The sequence below is a fragment of the Danio rerio genome, chromosome 17 (assembly GCF_049306965.1).
Source record: "Danio rerio strain Tuebingen ecotype United States chromosome 17, GRCz12tu, whole genome shotgun sequence".
Lineage (NCBI taxonomy): Eukaryota > Metazoa > Chordata > Actinopteri > Cypriniformes > Danionidae > Danio > Danio rerio.
In genome coordinates this window covers 8610879-8634418 of record NC_133192.1, presented here as the reverse complement: position 1 = coordinate 8634418, position 23540 = coordinate 8610879, and the positions used below count along the sequence as shown (strand labels likewise).

Here is a 23540-nt window from a genome sequence, read left to right as displayed (position 1 = left end):
AACACGAAAATAAGTAAAATAATGGCATGAATTGGTAACTTTTGTCCGTCTCATCATCTGCACGAGCATGAATTAACGAGCTGTTATTCTGCCGCTGGACAGATGAAAAGTTTAAAAGGTGTATTTGTATATAGAGAGACATGGGTAACTAGATAGAATAGACAGAGATAGGTTGATCTCTGCAGCAGCTGCCGAAGAACTGCGCGCTGCAGACGCAGCTGGTGTGAAAGGCAAACGCCTGCGTGCTGCTACTGCTCGACATACGCGCTGCTCACGCTCTGCTCACGCGCCGCTGACGCTTGCGGTGTGAAACAGGCGTAAGCCGACAAGAAAATGAATGAATGAATATCTGTCTGAAGCTGGTCGCACACTGGATGCGCTGCTCACGTGTCACAGCACTGAGACAGTGGAAGAATTGTACACCAGACGCGCACATTCGAATGTTATTTAATATGAAACTATTCAGATGGCGCTCTGTGGTGGATCAAAAAATGAACAGTGTGCTGAGTTGTAGCTGGGCACTGCAGACAGCCGACTTGTGGTGCCAGTGCGCGTGTCCTATTATAGATCTAGGTTTAGAATTCTTAAATTTCATGGTGTTGTGTGGTGCGGTGCATCGCTGAGCGGCACATACCTCATTTAGTGTCATCTTCCTTATTATGTAAACTTTACAGGGTGTCACATATTTTGTTATAGTGTGGATCATGGAGGAGACATCAGGATCAAAACAGGACCACAGAAATGTAGGTCTCTATCTCACACACCCAAAACCCACTATAATTGTTGTGTTGTGATAAGCTGTACACCTCATCATCTCTTTTCTTGTGTTCAGATATCTGTGATCTCACACTGGATGTAAACACAGCACACAATAAACTCGCTCTGTCTGAGGGAAACAGAACGGTGACATGTGTGAAGAAGAAGCAGCCATATCCTGTTCATCCAAAGAGATTTGATGAGTGTCTTCAGGTTCTGTCCAGAGAGAGTCTGACTGGACGCTGTTACTGGGAGGCTGAATGGAGTGGGAACATTTCTATATCAGTGGTATATAATGGTATAAGCAGGAAAGAATGGAGCGATGATAGTTTGTTTGGATTCAATGAAAAGTCCTGGAGTCTGATCTATTGTAATGGCAGTTTCACTGTTGGACATGGTGATATAAGCATAGAAATACATGTCCCTCACTGCTCTAACAGAGCAGGAGTGTATCTGGACCACTCAGCTGGCACTCTGTCCTTTTACAGCGTATCTGACACACGCAGACTCACACACTTACACACATTCAAAATCAAATTCACTGAAACACTCTATGCTGGAATTGGGTTTTTTTCTGTTGGTTCAGTGTCTCTATGTGGAATTAAACAGCTTCCTGTGAGAAAGAACTGAACTATCTATGGTGTCTGACACACATTCAGCACCATTTTCACCAAACCAATCTTTGCTGGGTTTAGAGTTTGTTCTTCTGGTAAATCAGTGTTTGTTTGTTTTTTTTGTGACATCTGATATTTCTTCTGGGTGGCACGGTGACAGCAAGAAGGTTACTGGTTTAAGTCCTGGCTGTGCCAGTTGTCATTTATGTGTGAAGTTTGCATATTCTCCCCTTGTTAGCGTCCGCTGGGTCCTCTGATTTCCCCCACAGTCTAGAGACATGTACTATAGGTGTAATGGATTAACTAATTTGGGCGTATATGTGTGTGTGTGTGTGTGTGTGTGTGAATATAAGAGTGTTTCCCAGTATCTGGTTGTGACTGGAAGGACATCTGCTGCGTGAAACATATGCTAAAATAGTTGGTGGTTCATTCCACTGTGGCAACCTCTGATAAATCACTGACTAAGCCGAAGGAAAATGAATGAATGACATTTCTTCTTGTCATTCTCACACATATTGTACAGTCAGTGTATATGTACACATTGCTTTGTTCATAATGAACCACAATATAGACATTTTTAGGTGCTGACATATTTCTTCAGATTTTTTTAATTCTGTTTCTTATAAATCATAAATCATTACAGCTGTGAAATAAATATTAACAAATTAAATTTGAAATAAAAGACAGATAAATAAAATTTTCTTCATTTTTTTTATTCATTTGTCATTCATGTAAAGAGATCCTTCTTTTATGTTTTCGCAAAAGCCTGGAAGGAGATCCCACAACATCTAAAAACAATACCAACACTGAGACTTTTTTAAAAATCCCATGCTCGTCATCTGATGGTCAACTATTGCTGTAGCCACTGAGATAATACACTCTTAAAAGAAATGGTTCTATGTAGAACCAAAAAATGGTTCTATCAAGCGCTTCATATATGGATACCCAAAAAAGGTTCTAAATAGATCCATTTTAAGGGTTCATTAAATAGAACCCCAAATGGTTCTTTTGAACCATGAATTCAAGTTAAATGGTTCTATTTAGAACCTTTTAGGGGTTCTTTATTTATTATTGAATAATAAAAAAAAAACAATTCAGAAAAAATTTATTGTTTAAATTTATTTAATTTACTTCACAAAATAATTTTTAAATAATATTTAAAATTGCACCTCTGCATACTTTGTATAAGATCTACCTCCAAACCTTTTACATTTCATTATTTAATTCATAAACATAATTAACAGCTTATTGGCATTCAACAATCTAATTCTAATGATTTCACTTTTTAATAAATGTTCATAAGCTTGTTTACTGAACAAATACAATACTTAACCTCCAAACATCTCTAAAATGAAGAATGTCCAGGAACCTGCTAAAAAACAGCATTCATGCTGAGTCAGGCCCAATTATCTTTGAATATTTTCTTGTTTAAAACATTAGAAATTAATAAATAAATAAATTACTCAGTGTCTTAACACTGTTAGTTACAAAATGTTATCAAAGACATATTTCAAACATTATCAAAATTAAAATAAAGCAAATTTTGCAATTTATATATTCATACACTTACTGGCCACTTTATTAGGTACGTCTTCCAACTACATTTTAATGCAAATTTCTAATCAGCCAATCACAGTGTAGCAGCTCAATGCATTTAGGCATGTAGACATGGTCAAGAGTTCAAACTCGTTATAACCGAGGCCTGCAGAAGAGCATCTCTGAACGCAACCTTAACCTTAAGGCAGATGGGCTACTGCAGCAGAATACTACACCGGGTGCCACTCCTGTCAGCTAAGAACAGGAAACTGAGGCTACAATTGGCACAGGCTCACCAGAATTGGACAATAGAAAATTGGAGAAACGTTGCCTGGTCTGATGAGTCTCGATTTCTGCTGCGACATTAAGATGGTAGGGTCAGAATTTGGCATCAACAGCATGAAAGCATGGATCCATCCTGCCTTGCATCAACGGTTCAGACTGCTGGTGATGGCGGTGTAATGGTGTAGGGGATATTTTCTTGGCACACTTTGGCCCCATTAGTACCAACTGAGCATCATGTCAATGCCACAGCCTACCTGAGTATTGTTGCTGACCATGTCAATCCCTTTATGACCACAGTGTACCCATCTTCTGATGGCTACTTCCAGCAGGATAAAGCACCATGTCATAAAGCGTGAATCATCTCAGACTGGTTTCTTGAACATGACAATGAGTTCACTTTACTCAAATGTCCTCCACAGTCACCAGAGCTCAATTCAATAGAGCACCTTTGGGATGTGGTGGAACGGGGGATTTGGATGTGCAGCCAACAAATCTGCAGCAACTGCATGATGCTGAATCTATGCCACGAAGGATTAAGGCAGTTCTGAAGGCAAAAGGAGGGCCAACCTGGTACTAGTAAGCTGTACCTAATAAAGTGGCCAGTGAGTTCATTGTGTTTATATTACTCAAGCTGTGTGTTTATTCAAGGTAGAATGAAGATCAACTCTTGAGAACTCGTTAGCATGTTCGACTTACTGTATGATCGTAGAGGTCTTTAAGAATTTTGAAAAAAAGGCAATTTACTTTATTTTCTAGAGTGTGTAATCGATTGTGTATTATACAAAAAGTGCATGTACACAAATTTAATATCAAATGGTAGGCCTGTTTATACTGAACACTTTGACTCCAGAACCATACCTGTTGCTCAAACTGTTCTTTAAACATTTTGCAATCTAGTCCCTGTTTTTTTGCTCATTCACAACAAAACCAGTGTTGTATGAATCTCTGTACTGTCTATATCAATAATTATAAATAAATAAATAGCTGTAACTGGCTCAGTTACAAAAAAGGCATGTCTAAATGCACCTACATGCCCGTAAAAAGCATAAGGAAATTTAAGAACTTAACGAAATCTGGTCAATCGCGTGACATAAGACTGTAAACAAGCATGCAAAATATTCGGGTCACTTGCGGCTACATTGAGTTTGCATTTGGAAACTGTTGAAGGAAACTGTTCCACCTTTGCATTTGTTGTACGCTCAGCCAACATTGTTTTACTCTTTTTACAGGTAACAGTATAACCTGGCCAGACCAGTTTGTCAACAAGACTCCATTTTGCGTGAGGAAAAAACATAACATAAAGAGAGAAACGCTTTTAGTGGAAAAACTTGAATGAATTTTGAGAACAGCTCAGTTTAATGCTGCTATATAGAGACCTGGTGAATTTCTGAGCTGAAAGACTTTGATTACCTTCATTATATGGATTGAGGTAGGTTTCACAAACATTTCCGCATTTATTCTCAAGCATTGTGTTTAAAAGTATGCATAAATTAAAAAATGATATAAGATCTTAGACAAATGAACTGTTTGTTGTAATTTAATGTGCATGTGTGTGTCTGTGTGCTTGATTTAGCACTTTCTGTAAAATGAGTGTGTATAAACAGAGAGAGGACGAGGATGCTATTCTTAAAGCAGAACCCAGCTGTGTGTCTGTAAAGAGTAATGATTCCATCATTCACCCTCCTAATCTATCTGATGGGGCAGTGAACTCTGACCTTGAGTGAGTATTAATCTTATGAACTTTATATCCCATCATAATAACTAAGAAACATGCCCGTATTCTGCATTATATCGATTAGGGCTATAGACTGATTTCACGCTGCTAACATTTCAAAAGAAACCCAAAAGTCTGATTCATACAGGAACGCTGTGTACCTGGCTGTATATCTTAGCAGAGAAGAGAAAGTGACACAAATTTATCATTTCACTACTTTCCGAGTGACCCAAAGATCCATTATGAGTGGATAGTGAAAATGAAAAGGGACCTCATTGACGCAAAATAATAAGAGCAAAATAATCTAATCACAAATTGAAAAACAAGATTATTTTGCTTGCCCCATTGACAGATTATTTAGCTTGATTTGAGGAAAAACTCACTTAATTTTGACATATTATTTCTTAAAACAAGACTATGTTTTGCTTGTCTAGAAAATGCTTCTTGATTTAAGAATTTGTAGATATTTGGACTAGAAACAAGACAAAAAAAAAACTTAAGTAAAAAAAGCATTTTTTGCAGTGTAGATCATTTAAGCGAGCTACGAAGAACAGACCCCGGTCCTTGGTAGTTTGTTTTCCATATCTGAAGTTTAAGCTTACAAAAAAAGAATGCAAGACTGAACTTTGTATTCTTAATATTGAGGAAAAGCTCCAATCAGACACAATCTCTGCAGCCACACCTCCTTTTTGAGATGTCTCCCTTTTCCCCCATCCACACTAACACGTGGCATCAGCGTTTTAAAACCAAAAAGGTCTCTTCAGCGTTTTCAAAATGCTCTATCTTCGGGGCTGGATAACTCCAGGGTAGTGTGGATGGAAGGTGTGACCGTAGCAAAACTTAAGCGTTTTAAAACTAAAACATGTAAACTGGGCCTAAGACACATAGGGCCCTATCATACACCCGGCGCAGTGTGGCGCAAGGCGTGGCGCAGTAGTCTTTTGGTAGTTTCAGCTTGGCGCAAGAGTCGTTTTGAGGCGTTGCGCTACGCTGTTTAAATAGCAAATGCATTAGCGCTCATTTGTGCGCCCATAGGCGTTCTGGTCTAAACAGGAAGGCGTTCTGAGGCGGACTGCTGGCGCGTTGCTATTTTGAGAAATTGTAATAGATTTTTCATTTGACCAAAACTAACCCGGTCTAAACTCCGGCGCAGAGTTGCGCCTCGCTTACACACTGCTTAATACACTCAAGAGAGCAATAGGCAAATATCTTTACATATGAAAAAATGTAAATATTAAGGATATATATAGGATATAATAAGAATAGATATAGGATATAAATATAAAGGATTAAAATATTACAAAACATATTATTTTCTAGCCTACATAAATATGAAAAATCACTGCTTTTATGTCTTCTTCATCTCAGCTTTTTCAGTTCATTCATAACAATTTGCTTTTGTATAATATTATTATTATCAGTATTATTTATTATATCCATATTTATATTTGTTTTATTAAAAACAAGCTTAGATTTGCCCACCTGTCAGGTTTAAGACCATATGGGGCATGGCAGGTGTATTTGGAAATAACTCAGTATTTTGACCACTCTTGATCATTATTGTTCATTTATTCGTTTGCTAGAAATTAGAACTGAATTTAGAAATTTGTAGGCTAATTGATGTCTGTGCGTAAAGGTTTCCCTATCCAAGAGCGAAAGTGAAAGTAGATCATTTATCTCTCATTCTCACGCAGTAGATGCTCTGTTTCACAGTTTTCTGTTAAAAAACTGTCAACTGTTAACTGTTTGCTTGTGAAATGCTCATATTTTCCACTTAGACTTACTTTGCGTCCTGTAAATAGCGAATGCGCTCTTGGCGCGATGCAGCTGGGTCTTAAAGGGAATGGGAGATGAGACTCTAATTGGTTTATTCTCAAAACACACCTATAACTCATTAAGAAAATAAACTCAACCCTTTTAGACCATGCGCCGAGGCGCAAGGCAGATTTCCTGTCCTTAAATTAGCAAAAACGCTTCCTGACACGCCCTGAAAGCGTTTGCGCCCTGCGTTTTAAAATAGAGCCCATAAACTCAATAGAACTAGTGGCATCATCTCAAGTGATCTAAACTTTGGAGCTGATCAAATATAATTCAGGACCAACATTGAACATGGGATTTGTTATTGTGCATGCTCATTGCAATATTAATGCTGAAATTATATGTTGTGCAGCTCTAATATTTATGTTACTTTTAACATAAGGTAGAGGTTGTCACTGAATGTTTTGAAAGCATATTCAATTGGCGGAACCCAAAGTTCAGTATGTATATCTACTTATGCATCCCAATTAAACTTTCAAAACATTTAATGGAATCTTTGTTTATCAGATCAGTGATGCCTCATCTAACCTGGAATGACTCTGACTGTCATAGTATCAGTCAGAGAGTCCAATACCACCACAAAACAAACATGAAGAAAAGGTGTGAGATAATATTTGAGGGAATCAAATCCGAACAGAACCAAACCCTCCTGAACAGCATCTACACACAGCTCTACATTATAGAGGGAGAGAGTGAAGGAGTGAATGAAGAACATGAGGTTTTACAGATGGAGAGAACAGCCAAAATACAAGACACTCCAATCTACTGCAGTGACATCTTCAAACCCTTACAAGAACCAGAACATGAGCAGAAAGACCAGATCAAGACTGTTCTCACTAAAGGCATCGCTGGAATTGGAAAAACCGTCTCTGTGCAGAAGTTTATTCTAGACTGGAGTGAAGGAAAAGCCAATCAGGATGTAGATTTCATGTTTGTGCTTCCATTTCGAGAGCTGAACTTGATTAAAGATCATCAGTACAGTCTTCACAGACTTCTGCTGGACTTTCATCCTGAACTTCAAGATCTGGACTCAGAGATGTATGAGGAGTGTAAAGTCGTGTTCATCTTTGATGGTCTGGATGAAAGCAGAATCACACTGAAGTTTTCAGACATTGAGAGAGTTAGTGATGTGAATAAGTCTTCATCAGTGGCTGTGTTGATGTCAAACCTCATCAGAGGAGATCTGCTTCCCTCTGCTCTCATCTGGATCACCTCCAGACCAGCAGCAGCCAATCAGATCCCTTCAAAATACATCAGCCGTCTGACAGAAATTCAGGGATTTAATGATTCTCAGAAGGAGGAATATTTCAGGAAGAGAATCAGCGATGTGGGTCAAGCCAGAAGAATCATCTCCCACATCAGAAGATCCAGAAGCCTCTACATCATGTGTCACATACCCGTCTTCTGCTGGATCTCAGCCACTGTGCTTCAGAAGCTCCTGAATGAAGATGACAGAGCAGAAATCCCTCAAACTCTGACTGAAATGTACATCCACTTCCTGCTGACTCAGATCAACATGAGGAACCAGAAGTATGAAGAGAGAGATCCAGAGAAACTCCTTAAGTCCAGCAGAGAGGTCATCGTGAAACTTGCTGAACTGGCTTTCAATCAGCTGATGAAGGGCAATGTGATGTTCTATGAAGAGGACCTGATTGAGAGCGGCATAGACGTCACTGATGCTGCAGTGTATTCTGGGATTTGCACTGAGATCTTTATGGAGGAATCTGTGATTCATCAGAGGAAAGTCTACAGCTTCCTTCATCTGACCTTTCAGGAGTTTCTCGCTGCTTTCTTTGTGCTTTACTCTTACATAGTCAAAAATGTGGAGTCTTTAAAATTATTTCTGTATGAAGAAGATCAGCGTGAAATTAGTTTTTATGATCTATTAAATGCAGCAGTTGATGAATCCTTACAGAGTGCAAATGGACATCTGAACCTTTTCCTGAGGTTCCTGCTTGGTATCTCACTGAACTCCAATCAGAGACTCTTACAGGATCTACTGCCAAACAGAGAGAACAGTTCAGAGATCATTAAGAGAATCACACAATATATTAAAGTCCAAATCAAAGGTGATGAACATCTCTCAGCTGACAGATGCATCAATCTGTTCCTCTGTCTGCTGGAAATGAAGGATCAGACTCTGTACAGAGAGATTCAGGACTTTGTGAAATCTCAAAATCACTCTGTAAAGAAACTCTCTCCGTCTCACTGCTCCACGATCGCCTACATGCTTCAGATATCAGAGGTGGTGCTAGATGAGTTTGATCTGAAGAAATACAACACATCAGATGAGGGCAGAAGGAGACTGATACCAGCCATGGTGAACTGCAGAAAAGCTCTGTGAGTGTAAATTTTTCTGTTATTATCATCAAACATTTATTTAGGGTGCTTTCACACCTGCCTTATTCAGTTGAGTTGAATCGCACTAGAGTTCGTTTTCCCTCTTGGTGCGGTTCGTTTGGGCAGGTGTGAATGAAGCAACCGTATTCGAGTGCGCACCAAGGCAAGGCAAGGCAAGGCAAGTTTATTTATATAGCACATTTCATACACAATGGCAATTCAAAGTGCTTTACATAAACAAGAATAAAAGAAACAAGTAAAATAAAAATAAAAACAAATAATAAAAATGCGTAAAAACAAAACAAAACATAAAAACAGGTAAAATGTGATATAAAAGAATGAAGAAGAAGAGAAAAACATGATAGTGCAATCTGTTGGACGCAAGACAGTGCTCATTCAGTAAAGGCACAGCTATACAGATGTGTTTTCAGTCTTGATTTGAATGTGCCCAATGTTGGAGCACATCTGATCATTTCTGGAAGCTGATTCCAGCAGCGAGGGGCATAGTGGCTAAAAGCCGATTCACCCTGCTTTGACTGAACTCTTGGAACTTCTAGTTTATATGATCCTAATGATCTGAGTGATCTGTTAGGTTTGTATTCAGTGAGCATATCTGTGATGTATTTAGGTCCTAGGCCATTTAGTGATTTATAGACCAGTAATAATACTTTAAAATCTATTCTGAATGTAACTGGCAGCCAGTGTAAAGACCTGAGGACAGGTGTGATGTGCTCTGATTTTCTGGTTCTGGTTAGAATTCTGGCTGCAGCATTCTGGATGAGCTGTAACTGTCTGACTGTCTTTTTAGGAAGACCAGTGAGGAGTCCATTACAGTAATCCACCCTGCTGCTGATAAAAGCATGAACAAGTTTCTCTAAATCTTCACTAGAAACAAAGCATCTGATTCTTGCTATGTTTTTGAGATGATAGTATGCTGATTTACTGACTGCTTTGACATGACCAAAAGCGGTCCAGAAAAGTGTACCGAGACCTCCTCGAAGAGGTGGTCTCGGTACACTTTCTTACAGACCCTGCAGCGGTTAGTTTGGGGTGAGAATATGATCCGAACTAAAACAGACCCAACCGCAAAAAGTACTGTGCCTTTTGAAATAATCCAGTTGCCGTAGGCTGATGCGCTGTGCCTTATGGAATGTGGCGAAAGAATTTTTGTTGACAATGCTTTACCAACAGAGAGAGTGAGGGGGAAAAACATTACCTGTTGGATCGTTTGTAATATTTCTGGATGATGACCATGTCGCAGTTTAACTAAATTAATTTACGCCTTCTCCTGAAGTGACGTATGATGTGTCTTCGCCGCAAGGCTTTAAAACATTGTTGTCCAGCCACAGCCACACTTTATTCTTGAAATGTGTAGTTTGTCTGAAGTGATGTATACAAACTATATAGTATACTATGAGCAGGGATACAATCAGCCAGCTCAGTCGTAGCTCCATAGTCAAAAGTGACATTTTGTGTCTGCCGGATTGTTTACTTGCAGAAGGTCCATTAACATTTTCCAAACGTGAATTCTGACCAATCGATAAGCAGTTAAGGAAATATGTTTACCAACATCTGGCCACTAAGTGAGGTAGATTTTGTCAGATGTCTGCATTTTGGTTCTTTTCAAATGATTCAGGCCAAAGCAATCAAAGTGTGGTGTGAAAACGACCCAAATATGGCAGAAAATGCTACATTGTATCATTTGTTGCCCTTGGTCTGCACCAAATCAACCGAACTACAGATGTGAAAGCACCCTTAGAAGCTTTTGAAGAGGACAAACATGCTTTAATGTTGCTGGAAGGTGAAGCAAAACACAAAATTCGCCCCCTGATAACTGATTACAGTATAGAAAATAAAACATCCACTTGTCATATAGTTAATGAAACATAAGCCAAACTAAAAAGATCAAATCTCATTTCAAATAATTTTCCCTAAAGATGTGTGTGATAGTTCAAATGTTTGATTATAGAATTTGCTTTTTTTATTTAGTTAATTAATCTTTAAATCAGGGTGTGTTAAGATTGTGTAAGTTTGTGTCTACACAAACTTTGTGACTTTGAGACTGAACCCTTCACTCATGATCAGTACTGCAAAGACTTTGGCTTTGGAATCAAAACAGATGACTTTATCTTATGATGTTTATTTGAATGCGTTGTTTTTAAATATTTGATTGTGAAATCATCAGATCATTGTCTTTACCATCCTCTCGTCAATGAGCATTACTGGAAACCCACTCTGCTGGTTGGACTCTTCCCTTACCAGCAGATTTTGTCTGGAGAGAAGAGGTATCTAAAGCACATCATCTGGGCACAGGGTTACCCCAGGGATCAGTTCTTGATCTACATCTATTTTCAATCTACACCACATAGCTAAGACCATCATCTGATAACTGATAACATCTCTATCATTCGTTTCAGCCAGATGATTGCTGCATGGATCTTGTTCTGCCTGGAGGATATTTCAGCATGGATAAAAGATCAACACCTACAGCCTAATTTAGCAAGAACAGAACTTTTCGTATTCCCTGCAACTCTAGCTATTCAACATTTCTCCATCCAGCTGAGGTCATCAAATATTATTCCCAAAATTTAATTAATCTCCTTCAAAGATCCCATTGTAAACACAGTAAACCCTAAACTTAACTGTTACAGTAGCGTGGGCATTACCATAGTGGGAGGTACAAGGTCCACTATGTAATTGATGATCACCTACACCTCCCCATACCATAAACCTAACCGTCACAGAAGCATGAGTGTTACCTTAGTGGGAACTACTAGGTCCAATACGTAGTTGACGATCACCTACACCTCCCCCTACCCTAAACCTACCCGTCACAGTAGCATAAGTGTTACTTAGTGGGCGGTACTAGTTCCACTGCATAGTTGACAATCACCTACACCCCCTCCTACCCTAAACTTAAGTGTCACAGTAGCATGGGCATTACGGTAGTGGGTGGTACAAGGTCCACTATGTAGTTGGTGATCGCCTATGTATTCAAGCTGCAGGTTGCAGCGAGGACATCTTGGAAAGATCATTCATTCATTTATTTTCTTTTCGGCTCAGTATCTTAATTAATCTCGGGTCGCCACAGTGGAATGAACTGCCAACTTTTCCAGCATATGTTTTGCGCAGCGGATGCCCTTTAAGCTGCAACTCATCTCTGGTAAACATCCATACACACACATTCACACTCATACACTACAGACAATTTAGCCTACCCAATTCACCTGTTCCGCATGTCTTTGGACTGTGGGAAACCGGAGCACCCAGAGAAAACCCACGGGAACACGGGGAGAACATACAAACTTCACACAGTAACGCAAACTGACCCAGCTGAAGCTCATGACCTTCTTGCTGTGAGGCAACAGCACTACCTACTGTGCCACTGTATCGCCTTTGGAAAGATCAGACACTTCCTAATTGAGCATGCTGCACAACTTCTGGTCCAAGCTCTTCTAGATGGATTCCCCTCTTGCACGCTTAAATCTCTTCAAATGCTGCTGCTCATCTGGTCTTCAATGAACCCAAGAGAGCCCATGTCTTTCCTTTCATTCTCTCTCTGCACTGGTTACTTGCTGAAGGACTCCCCTCTTGCACGCTTAAATCTCTTCAAATGCTGATGCTTATCTGGTCTTCAATGAACCCAAGAGAGCCCATGTCTTTCCTTTCATTCTCTCTCTGCACTGGTTACTTGCTGAAACTTGCATCAAGTTCAAATCATTGATGTTGGCTTGCAGGACTATCACTGGCTCTGCACCATCTTACCTCCAGCTTGCTTCTGCAAGTCTTCATCCCCTCCTGGACCATAGGGTCAGTAAATGAGTGGCGTCTTGTGCCACCACAGAGAGGCTCTTAATCACTTTCCAGAACCTTTCCGTTCACTGTTCCTGGCTGGTGAAACAATTTTCCCAATCCCACACGGACTTCCCAAAAACTGGTATCATTCAAATGGCAACTCAAATAAATACTAAATACTTAATAATAATAAAAATAATAATAGTAATGATAATAATAGTAATAAATAAAAAACAATAAACTTCCTCTCACCATCCTTTTTCTAGCTCTTACTTTAGCAAAATCAGTTTGTTGTATAAGTAACAATTGTGTAAGTTTCCTCTTTATGTTGAGTCACTTAATGCCTCCTCATTTGTAAGTTGCTTAAGGACTAAACCGTCTGCTAAATGGACAACTGATTATGTTTCATTCTTTGTTATAGACTTGCAGGCTGTAATCTTACTGCTCAGTTCTGTAAAGATGTATCTACATTACTACAATCACCAAACTCAATTAGAGAACTGGACCTGAGTCACAACAACCTGCAGGATTCAGGAATACAGCTGCTCTCTGATGGATTGAAGAGCTCACATTGTCAGCTGGAGATACTGAGGTGAGAACAATTAAGGTTTTACTTTAGATTTATTTAAAGGGCTCATAGTTGACCCCTTTTTATGATTTAATGTTAATATTATGAGTGTGCCAGTATAGGTTCAGTTCAACACACAGTTCAGATGTTTTTATTATAATGGATTAAAAAGTGTCATGTTGTGGGTGTGTACACAGCTCGCTGTTTTAGGGGTGTGTTGCTTCACATGAAAATTAGTTTCGGCTTCCCGCCCAACGTAACAAGGGGGCGGAGCCAAAAGCTCCCACGCTCTGTGTTTGCAACAGACAGGCTGACAGACAGAGAGAGAAGCTAAGGTAAGCTAAGCTAGGATCAGCATTCAGTCATACATGTACGACTCGGACACAGACAAAGCAAAGAGTACAAAATCATTTGTGTCTTTGTATAGTTTATATAGTCTCGGTGTACAAGTGCCGAGCTTTTACACCGAGACTGATAAACACACACACTGAATTAACTTTGACTGAGGCAACGAATGCGCCGCTACACGGCACACCAGACACTCTCAGTGGCGCAGCAGAAACAAAGTGTCCCGAATCATCGCGCCACGCATTCCAGAACTCCAAACACAGGCATCCACCAGGGCAAACACAGTGGTGCCGCGGCCGCCGACCCGAAGCTCCGCTACGTGCACCCCGACAAAAACCCACACCCAGAACTCCGAAATGCACTGCACCACGCCACGCAAAAGGTATAACCAATGATTTCGATAAGAGCGATAATGTGGAGAATATTGAACTTGTGTTGAGCCCAATGAGCTTTTCATCTAAAAAATAGAGCAAGGGGTGTTCCTTTAGTGATACTGCTTTGACTCACACGCTGAAAATGACAGACGTGAAACAAGAAACTGAGGATATGATCGTGACGCAAGGCTGTCAATCAATATTAGTGGACAGGGGGACCGCTCTCCTATGTAAAGTTGTGGTCGGTCTAAAAAACGCTCCAAGTGGTCCACCGTTTTTATGTTATTAAATTGAAAAAAAGGTCTGTGTGTTTAAATCATCCCAATATGACGGTCTACACACTATACTTGCACACGTCTGTCCAAACAGCTTGAAAAGTAGATTTTTCACCATAGGTGCCCTTTAAAGAACTTTTTTGTTTCCTTTCTATCAAAATAATAATATATGGACTGTAAGTACTGAGGAGTGGATATTTCTGTTATATTAAGTATGTATTTGACATGTACTGTATTGGCACTTCAGTATTTATATTTGATTAATATTCCACTAACTGCAATATTGATATTCACAGTGGAGCTACAGGAACCCATATGTCGGTATCTGAATTAATTAGATTTAATTGTCTATATTTAGTTTTCAAAATACAATCTTAGTCAAGTCATGAGTTTTATCAACGCAAAACAATGTTTTAGCCCACAGTCTCCTTTATTAAATCATGTCATTATGTGTTTTAGACTTGCTGGCTGTAATCTCACTGGTCAGTGCTGTGAAAGTTTGTCTTCATCTCTACAATCTTCAAACTCACTGATAGAGCTGGACCTGAGTAACAATGACCTGCAGGATTCAGGAGTGAAGCTGCTCTCTGATGGACTGAAGAGCTCACGCTGTCAACTGCAGATACTGAGGTAAGAATAAGATTATTTTTTTTAATCTCCTGTGTGTTGGCAAGCTTCAGCAATATACTGTATTATACAATGGTAGTTCCAGTCTTTGATTCTAATTGTGTTTAAATGTATAAATGTACAAATATACACTCCTGGCTGTTGCTTGAACTATTATTTTTTTTCTTTTTCAAATGTTTCCTAAATGATGTTAAACAGAGTAAGGCTTTTTTTCACTGTATTCCCCATAATATATTTTTTCTTCTGGAGTTATTATTTGTTTTATTTCAGTTAGAAAAATGCAGTTTTAAATAAAAAAATAAATAAATACTGTTAGCCATACTGTTAGTCTCCTTAAGCAATATTTTTTTGATATTTTTTTAATATGTTTGCCATGTCATCATAGTTATTAAAACTATTATCTTTAGTAATGTATTGAAAAAAAAAAACTTTACTTATAACAGAAATTGGGAAATAAAATATACAGGGGAGCTAATATACACACACACACACACACACACTGACCCGCCACTTAATTAGGTGCACCTGTCCAACTGCTCGTTATCGCACATTTCTAATCAGCCTATCACATGGCTGCTGATCTACTGGGATTTTCACGCACAGCCATCTCTAGGATTTACAGAGAATGGTCTGAAAAAATGAGCAAAGATCCAGTGAGCGAAAGTTCTGTGGGCACAAATGCCTTGTTGATGTCAGAGGAGAATGGCCAGACTAATTCGAGCTGATAGAAAGGCAACAGTAACTTAAATAATCACTCGTTACAACCAAGCTATGCAGAAGAGCATCTTTGAACATGTCCAACCTTGAGGTGGATGGGCTACAGCAGCAGAAGACCACAACAGATGCCATTCCTGTCAGCTAAGAACAGGAAACTGAGGCTACAATTCACACAGGCTCACCAAAATTGGACTAGAAGATTGGAAAAACGTTGCTGGTCTGAGTCTCGATTTCTACTGCAACATTCAGATGATAAACTAGACTTCCAATATGTGATTTGTAGTGAAAATTGTCACTTTAAGTCTGAGAGGATTCTGAAAACTTGTAATGAATTAGATGTCCTCTGGTCTCAAATGAAATGATATTGAGTGTTTATATATATATATATATATGTGTGTGTGTGTGTGTGTGTGTGTGTGTGTGTAGATTATCTGGCTGTATGGTGACAGAGGAAGGCTGTTGTTTTCTGGCTTCAGCTCTGAGATTAAACCCCTCACACCTGAGAGAGCTGGATCTGAGCTACAATAACCCAAGACAATCATTAGCTGAGCTGCTTGATAGTCCAAACTACAGACTGGACACACTCAAGTACGTTCAACAATAACAACCGTCCTGCCATGTGTGATTGAACTTAGGTGCAATATAAATGAATTGATTTATAAACATATATACCTATCTGTATAGATCAAAGACGCCTGTTTTAAATGTAATTTAGACAATATTCAATGTAAGCTCCTTACATGCATCACATGTTTTACTGTTTTTGACAAGGGGTGGTCCACTACAAAATCATATTTTAAACATTAGTTGATGTGTAATGTAGCTGTGTGGACATCTCTGAATTTATACGCTCAAAGTTTGATTCAAAGAGAGACATTGGCTTTTACAGAGTTAGCTTAGCAAAGCCTACAGCGAACAAAGTTTGGGGACTAAAAAAAAAACACCCGCATACACCCTGCGCAGCAAAGGAGCGCAGCCAAGGGGCATGTAAAGTTATTGCAGAGAAAGCTAAATTGTCGTCCAAACGCTGCTATTTGGCTTCCAAAGGACAAAACACAAAGAGAGAAGTGCTTACAATTTGATTTTAATTATGTTTCAGAGAATTATAAAAAAATATATAGCTAGTATTTGACAAAGGAAAGCTTCCAGATTCAGACACAGCTAAAAATTCCTCAAAGAAGGAGCAGCTCTAACCATTATAGAAGAAGCTGTGGATTGTGAGCCACAACCTGTAAGTATTTTTTCTAGCGTTAACGATATGTTGTATATAGGACGTAAATATGGATGTAAACAATGGAAAATGCTTTTTGGCACTGCTAACTATTTAGCTACAAATGCATATTTATCTGTCAAACCGCTGTAAACAGCCACAATCTTCATCAGCTCTGCAGTGTATCTCTATGCGGCCGCTTTCTCTGTTCTCTACATCTCAAATAATGAACTCGCAAAAGACATGTGAATGTTTTTATATTACTTACACATGCTTATTTCGAATATATGTGAAAGACGCTTGTCAGATTTTGTTTTAGAGAGCGGGCGTGAAGTTTAGAAGTGTGCTCTTTATGTTCTGTCTGATTCAGACTCAAACTGATATGGCAAACAGCCACTCTCACTGAAAGTGTTTACACAGCTGAAGCAAAGCGCGTGCTTGTGGAGGCGTGACACTTTTCCTGGTGACGTAGAGCCGATCTGCAAATCACAGCACAATATGTTAGCTGACCAATCAGAGGCTCTTAAAGACAGGCCTTATAAATATGTATAATATATAAGTATAGTTTTTTTATGTTAGCTGAGTAAGTTAGTTATATAAGGTAGGTATGTTAGCCAAGTAAGGTATAAAAAAATAACATGATTTTTTACAAGCATGAGCACACATTGTTTTGCACCTCATAAACACAACCAAGCCTTAAAAATACACTCTGGACCACCCCTTTAAACACAAAACAACATTCTGTTTATTACCCTTAATTAAATAATGACATATGTTGTTCTATAGTTTAAATCATGGAGGAAAGAACAGGATTATACAAGGACCACAGAAATGTAAGTCTCTCTCTCACTTGCACACACACACACTTGCACAGCTGTCTATATGGGGACTAGTAATTAGATATAATGATTTTTTTTTTTCATTCTGTTAACTGCATATTATATCCCCTACCCCTAAACCAATCCTCACAGGAAACATTCTGCAGTTTCAAAATTGTTCATTCTGTGTGATTTATGAACTCTTTTCCTCATGGTGCCCAAGACATCATCAACAATTACTGGTATTGCTATACTTGCGGGGACATTTGGTCCTCACAAAGAATACCTGCATACTTCATTCTGAAAACGTAGCCCTATATACATTTCTGGAGATTGCTAATTATGTAGCCAGAGGTACGTATGGCTGCATTTTGTCTTTAAAGCGAACGCTATGAGGTGGTATGATGCTGTTCCTTTTCACTCTTTTCAGCTGATGGCTTTCCCACAATTAGTGGGAAACTATTATAAACCACTATTATTATCCCCCTCACCATGTATGTTGGCGGACTTGAGACCCAGAGAGGAGTTGTCCACGACGACCGGGGTTCAAGTCCGGTAAAGAAAAGTTCCAGAAAGCGACTAAGACAATAACAGATGCCAAAAAATAAAATAAACAAGTAAATAACAAGGTGAGAATGTGGTAAAATCTGAAAAAAAAACGTAAAATAAGGCTTGTTCTGGATTGTTCTTTAAAACACTGTCGGTTGGTGTAGTAAAGTTTGTTCTTGTTGTGGGAAGAATAAGACGGCAGTAAGGTAAGTAATAGTTGTATGCATCTTAAAGTCAATGAGCATGATAACACTGCAAGCTCAGTGTGTGTGTTTGTGTGTGTGGTTGCTCTCCTCCTTCGTCTGGCCCTCTCCATCCCCTTAATAAGGTGTCTCTCCGGCTCAATCACTAGAGAAAATAGGTGTTATTTATTATTTCTGATTGAACCACTAACCATGCTCTCCCCACCACAGTTTGGTTTAGGTAAGTGGGTGGACGGGTCAATCTGTGCTTTTGAAAACACTATTGGTTGGGTTTAGGGAAGGAGGAGGGTGGGTCATTCGTTCGGTCTGTCAGTCAATTAGTTACGTGAAAAAAGCCGGCATGAATGGCACTCGCAAGATAAATTGGAGATTTGAAAATGCATACACAGTGGCCTCTGGTGGATTCGCGAAAAACAAAAACTGCAAAAAAGTATCTCCTTGGACGTGTTTGGCGCTTTCAATAAATGTATATAGTGGTACGTTTTTAGAATGAGCCTGGGTCGCAATTGTTACATGTCATTAGTGTTATATTGTTTCTGCTTATGTTCAGATCCGTGTGATCTCACATTGGATGTAAATACAGCACACATTCATCTCGCTCTGTCTGAGAAGAAGAGAAAGGTGACCTATGTGGCGAAGAAGCATTCCTATTCTGATCATCCAGAGAGATTTGATGAGTGTCTTCAGGTTCTGTGTAAAGAGAGTCTGACTGGACGCTGTTACTGGGAGGCTGAATGGACTGGAGTAGCTGATATATCAGTGGCATATAAAGGAATCTGCAGGAAAGGATGGGGTAATGATTGTTTATTTGGATCTAATGAAAAGTCCTGGAGTCTGACCTGTTTTAATGACAATTTTGCAGTCCGACATAATAACACAAGCACGTTTATATCTGCCCCGTCACTTCTCTCTAATAGAGTAGGAGTGTATCTGGACCAATCTGCTGGCACTCTGTCCTTCTACAGTGTCTCTGACACACACACACTCACACCCTTACACACATTCAACACCACATTCACTGCACCACTCCATGCTGGATTCGGAGTCTGTTCTTCTGGTAATTCAGTGTCTCTGTGTGACATCAGATAAGTTTTCTGTGTAAAATAACTGACATGATCTCTCCTTAACTGACACAGATCTTCTCTCTTACTTTGTTTGCATATACACAATGCTTTGGTATTAATGAGGCACACCACACACTTCTACTGTGGTTTTATACTGATATTTTAATGCAGATTAACAGTATTAATATTACTAGCAAATCCCTACAGCTGTGAAATTAACAGCTTTATCAACGAAAGTATTAACATTGAGTATGTTTGCATGGACACCAATATTCAGATTTTAATACGATTAAGACAGTTAAGATGTTTTAATTTTCTGATTAAGAGTCATGTAAACAGCGATTTTTTTAAATTAATTTAATCCGACTGAAGTCAGAATCGAACTAAACAGAAATAGAATTAAGACATGTGGAGTATCCCGATTTTAATTGCATTATTAAAGTGCAGTGCAGACATGTAAACACCACAATCAAACCATTACCGTGATGCAGGATTTTGGCAGCATTTTGCGAGAGAATAGTCTATGCACAGACGGCTGTTTGACACCATTCTCTGCACCTACCGAGTTAGTAAAGGAACACATGCATCGACAAATGTAGAATTTTTTTTCTCCCATACGGCGCACATTATTAGCAAAAAATCTAAAGAAAATTGGCACACTGCCACTTTAGCTCTCAAAACGTCTTTAATATCACACTGTTTCGACCGACATGGTCTTCATCAGGTAAAGCATTACAAATGGCAGCACTCAAGAAATAGTGAAACAGCTCTACACATCACACCTGCAGTCAATCATCACAATCAGCCAACAAGCCAGTAGACAGGAACATTTACATATAATATACATATGACAATATGAGATGCATACATACCATTACAAAAAAGATTTAAAATACAAATCCAAATTTTAACTTTTAACTTCCACTGAGACAGAGTATTCAATGTTTAAATATAGCGCATCACACCTACAAAAAATAATCACATCAATCAACCAAAAGGCCAGTGAACCAAGGGGAAAACAATTGTGTACACTTATTTAGTATACAACAGTATAGGATATAAATACACTTACAAAAATGATTTTAAATCAAAAACCAAATTTAAACCTCTCGGTGTAAATGTATAACGCTTCCCTCTTTAATAAAAGTCTGTCAATGTCCCCACCGCTTTTCGCAACCCGGGCTCATTGTGGAAACGTAGTCCCGCGGACGTTTCTGGAGACCGCGGAATACGTCCCCGCGGAATACGTCCCGGCGGGTACGTACGGCTGCAGTTTTTGTTTTTGTTCATGCCCGCGCTGTTCTCACGTAAACCCACTGGAGGCCGCTGTCCGACTGACCGGATGATTGACTGCGCGATCGGCCGACTCGCCCTCCTCCTTCCCTGAACCCGACCAATTTTACCGATCGACCCGCCCGCCCGCTCGCTTCCCTAAACCCGAGCAACAGTTCACAAAAGCCGTCCAAAAAAATAAAAGCCCTGATTTTTTTTTTATTCCACCGCATTTTGGATTTCACCACGTTCTCACCCTGTCACGAAACTCGTTCACTTAATTTTTGGGATTCTGTTTTTGTCTTACCTGTTTGCTGGAGCTGCTCTTCCCCGGACTCGAAACCGGTCGCCGTGGTCGACCCCCCTCCGCATCTCGAGCCTGCCAACGTTACACGCTGAGCTGAGTGGACAAACGGGTTGCAGCGGGGAAGCCCTCCACAAGGAGGTTGGGCAAGCACGAAAGGGAACAGCGTCACACTGCCCCGCAGCATTCGCTTGAAAAAAATTAACGCAGCCGTACGTACCCCCCGGGACGTATTCTGCTGTCTCCACAAACGTCCGTGGGACTACGTTTTCAGAATGAGCTTGGGTTGCCTTTTCGACACCTTCACTTGTTCAATGCCAATATATCATAATGACGCAAGGTTATGTTTCAGTGTGTTAAAATGAACAGAAATAGGATTTTGTTGATCATTTAATCGTTTATTACTTCTGTGTTTTTAAACACCATCTTGTTTTACCGATGTAGGCTAAACCACAAGGAAATTTAATCTTATAGATCACATTTTTTTGTGTTGCATGAAATCACACCTTCAATCTTTAATTGCTTACCTAAATGGGGATGACTTAAAAAAACTGACATTTGGTTGTAAAGTTACACTGTGTGCATTGACCACATCTATAATTACCTTCAGGGACTGAGAAAGGATTATCAAACCGTTCAGAACCTTGATCTGCTCTCACTAACATTTGTCGCAAGTTAGGGGCTTGTTTAAAAACGAAACGGGCCGCAGCTTCTTTAATCCGTTTTGTAGAAAAACCTCTATCATAAAACCGTTGACATCAAATTCCATTAAAACAACACTCTTCCAGCAGTTCATACTTGCACCCAATATCTCGTTTGTCACGGGGGCATGCATGAAAGTGAAAGTGCCAACCTGCAGTTAAAGTCGACAAATTAAGAATGAAACAATCGAACATACATGAAACTCCGAAGGAAATGCAGAAAGCATGGTAATGTGATGACATTAATGTAACATGCTATACCATGTAAAACTGGATCATGAAAGAAACACTGAAAAAGCAACTCATGTAAACACCTTAATCTTATTATTGTCTTTCTCAGATTAAGGCAAATCATTCAATTACTCATGTCCAGGGTGTCCATGTAAACATAGGCGTTGTTAAATTGAAATAAAAGACCAATAAATTAATTTGTATTGCTTAATATTTTAACACTGTTAGTTAAACGGTAAATAAAAATGGTATTAAACATGTATTACAAGCATTTGCTAAATTAAAGTCTTGCTTTTTTTTACAGTATTGTATCTTTGTCACTGTGTTATGTGATGCAGCTCCTTTTCTACATCATTAGCTTCTCTTTATCAACAATAATTTATTTTTACTTCTGTTCTTTTTTTAACTACACTACCCGATAAAAGTCTTGTCTTTTACTCTACTCGCACATTTTTAGGCAAGTAGTGGTACTTTTTCTTGAGTAGGATTTTTCAGTACTCTTTCCACCACTGTTAAAGGATATAATTTAAACTTAAGTAAAAAATTAACCAAACGGTGGAATTCTTCATATTGACCCAGTGTTGTTTTGCCGACCCAGCATTTTTAGTGTAGTAATCTGAGTGGCTTGTGTCTTCTGCAGTAAAAACAGGCCATTGCTGTCACTAACGGATGTCATAATATATTAATATAATCAGGGGCGGACTGGTCATAGGGAGGCCTGATGGTCTATCTGGCCTGCCACCATGATTCTGGCCTGCCGTCCCCTGCGCTTACCTCGCCCCCTTTCATAAACACCCCCCCAACCACCAGCCTCACTTTAGCCTGACTTTCAATAACTTGTCCCAGTTGAAACTGCTGTCCCAGTCCGCCCCTGATTCTACTATATTAACTACTGTGTTTAATAGTAATAATCTGAATTTTGCCACCACAAGCTATGTGTTTGACATGGACATATGCAAAAAAAAAAAAAAAAAAAAAAAAAAAGACATAAACAACAACACAACACTAATTTTTGCTCCTATTTTTCTGATGAAAAACAGAACTGGTTCAGCTAGTTCACAAGTAAAACTATGTTATCAGGCTGACTTTATTTTACAAAAGGAAGAAAATGAACATCCTCAGTAGAGAGCAGGTGTTTGCAGAGACGACATTTGTGAACTGGATAAATTCTGGGTTTGATGTTCTCCACTGTTAAACAGAGGTAGGTCTGAACGAACAACTGTTTGTGACATTTTCATACATCATTGACCGTTTAATATGCTTGTGTAAATATTTTTCTGAATCTACTGTAATGTGTGTTGAGATGCTTTATCCTCTGCTGGTTTTTCTTTCATTTGGAAGCTGCCATGGCAAAAGCCTGCTACCATGAAAACAACATTTTTTATAAAGAATTTTGTAGTGTCTTTTTAAAAATAAAAAAA

General features: G+C 39.1%; 2 protein-coding genes across 5 annotated transcripts in view; both read left to right on the top strand.

Moving 5' to 3' along the window:
- The window catches only part of si:ch211-278p9.3, a 44857-nt gene extending 42790 nt beyond the window's left edge, over window positions 1-2067 (top strand). For 3 of the 4 annotated variants that reach the window (XM_073928129.1, XM_073928128.1, XM_073928127.1), the window contains 2 exons: window positions 697-743; window positions 833-2067. In XM_073928129.1, the coding sequence (XP_073784230.1) occupies window positions 697-743; window positions 833-1386 (601 nt within the window). In that variant the 3' untranslated portion in view covers window positions 1387-2067. Of the gene's footprint in view, window positions 1-674; window positions 744-832 lie in introns of all 4 variants that reach the window. The other variant, XR_012393219.1, reaches the window with a different exon arrangement.
- Window positions 2068-2228: 161 nt separating this feature from the next.
- Window positions 2229-23076, top strand: si:ch211-278p9.2. Its single transcript, XM_073928143.1, has 8 exons — window positions 2229-4620; window positions 4765-4911; window positions 7231-9063; window positions 13280-13450; window positions 14883-15053; window positions 16194-16355; window positions 17764-17810; window positions 19098-23076. Exons 2-8 carry the CDS (start codon window positions 4778-4780, stop codon window positions 19634-19636), a joined length of 3057 nt encoding a protein of 1018 aa, XP_073784244.1. The 5' UTR covers window positions 2229-4620; window positions 4765-4777; the 3' UTR covers window positions 19637-23076.
- The last annotated feature ends 464 nt before the right edge of the window (window positions 23077-23540 follow it).

Bases quoted from the DNA above. Each gene is read 5' to 3' on its own strand.
- si:ch211-278p9.2 (XM_073928143.1), top strand. From the start codon at position 4,778: ATGAGTGTGTATAAACAGAGAGAGGACGAGGATGCTATTCTTAAAGCA. The intron at 15,054-16,193 runs GTAAGAATAAGA...GTGTGTGTGTAG, and splicing joins TGTCAACTGCAGATACTGAG to ATTATCTGGCTGTATGGTGA. The intron at 16,356-17,763 runs GTACGTTCAACA...GTTGTTCTATAG, and splicing joins TACAGACTGGACACACTCAA to TTTAAATCATGGAGGAAAGA.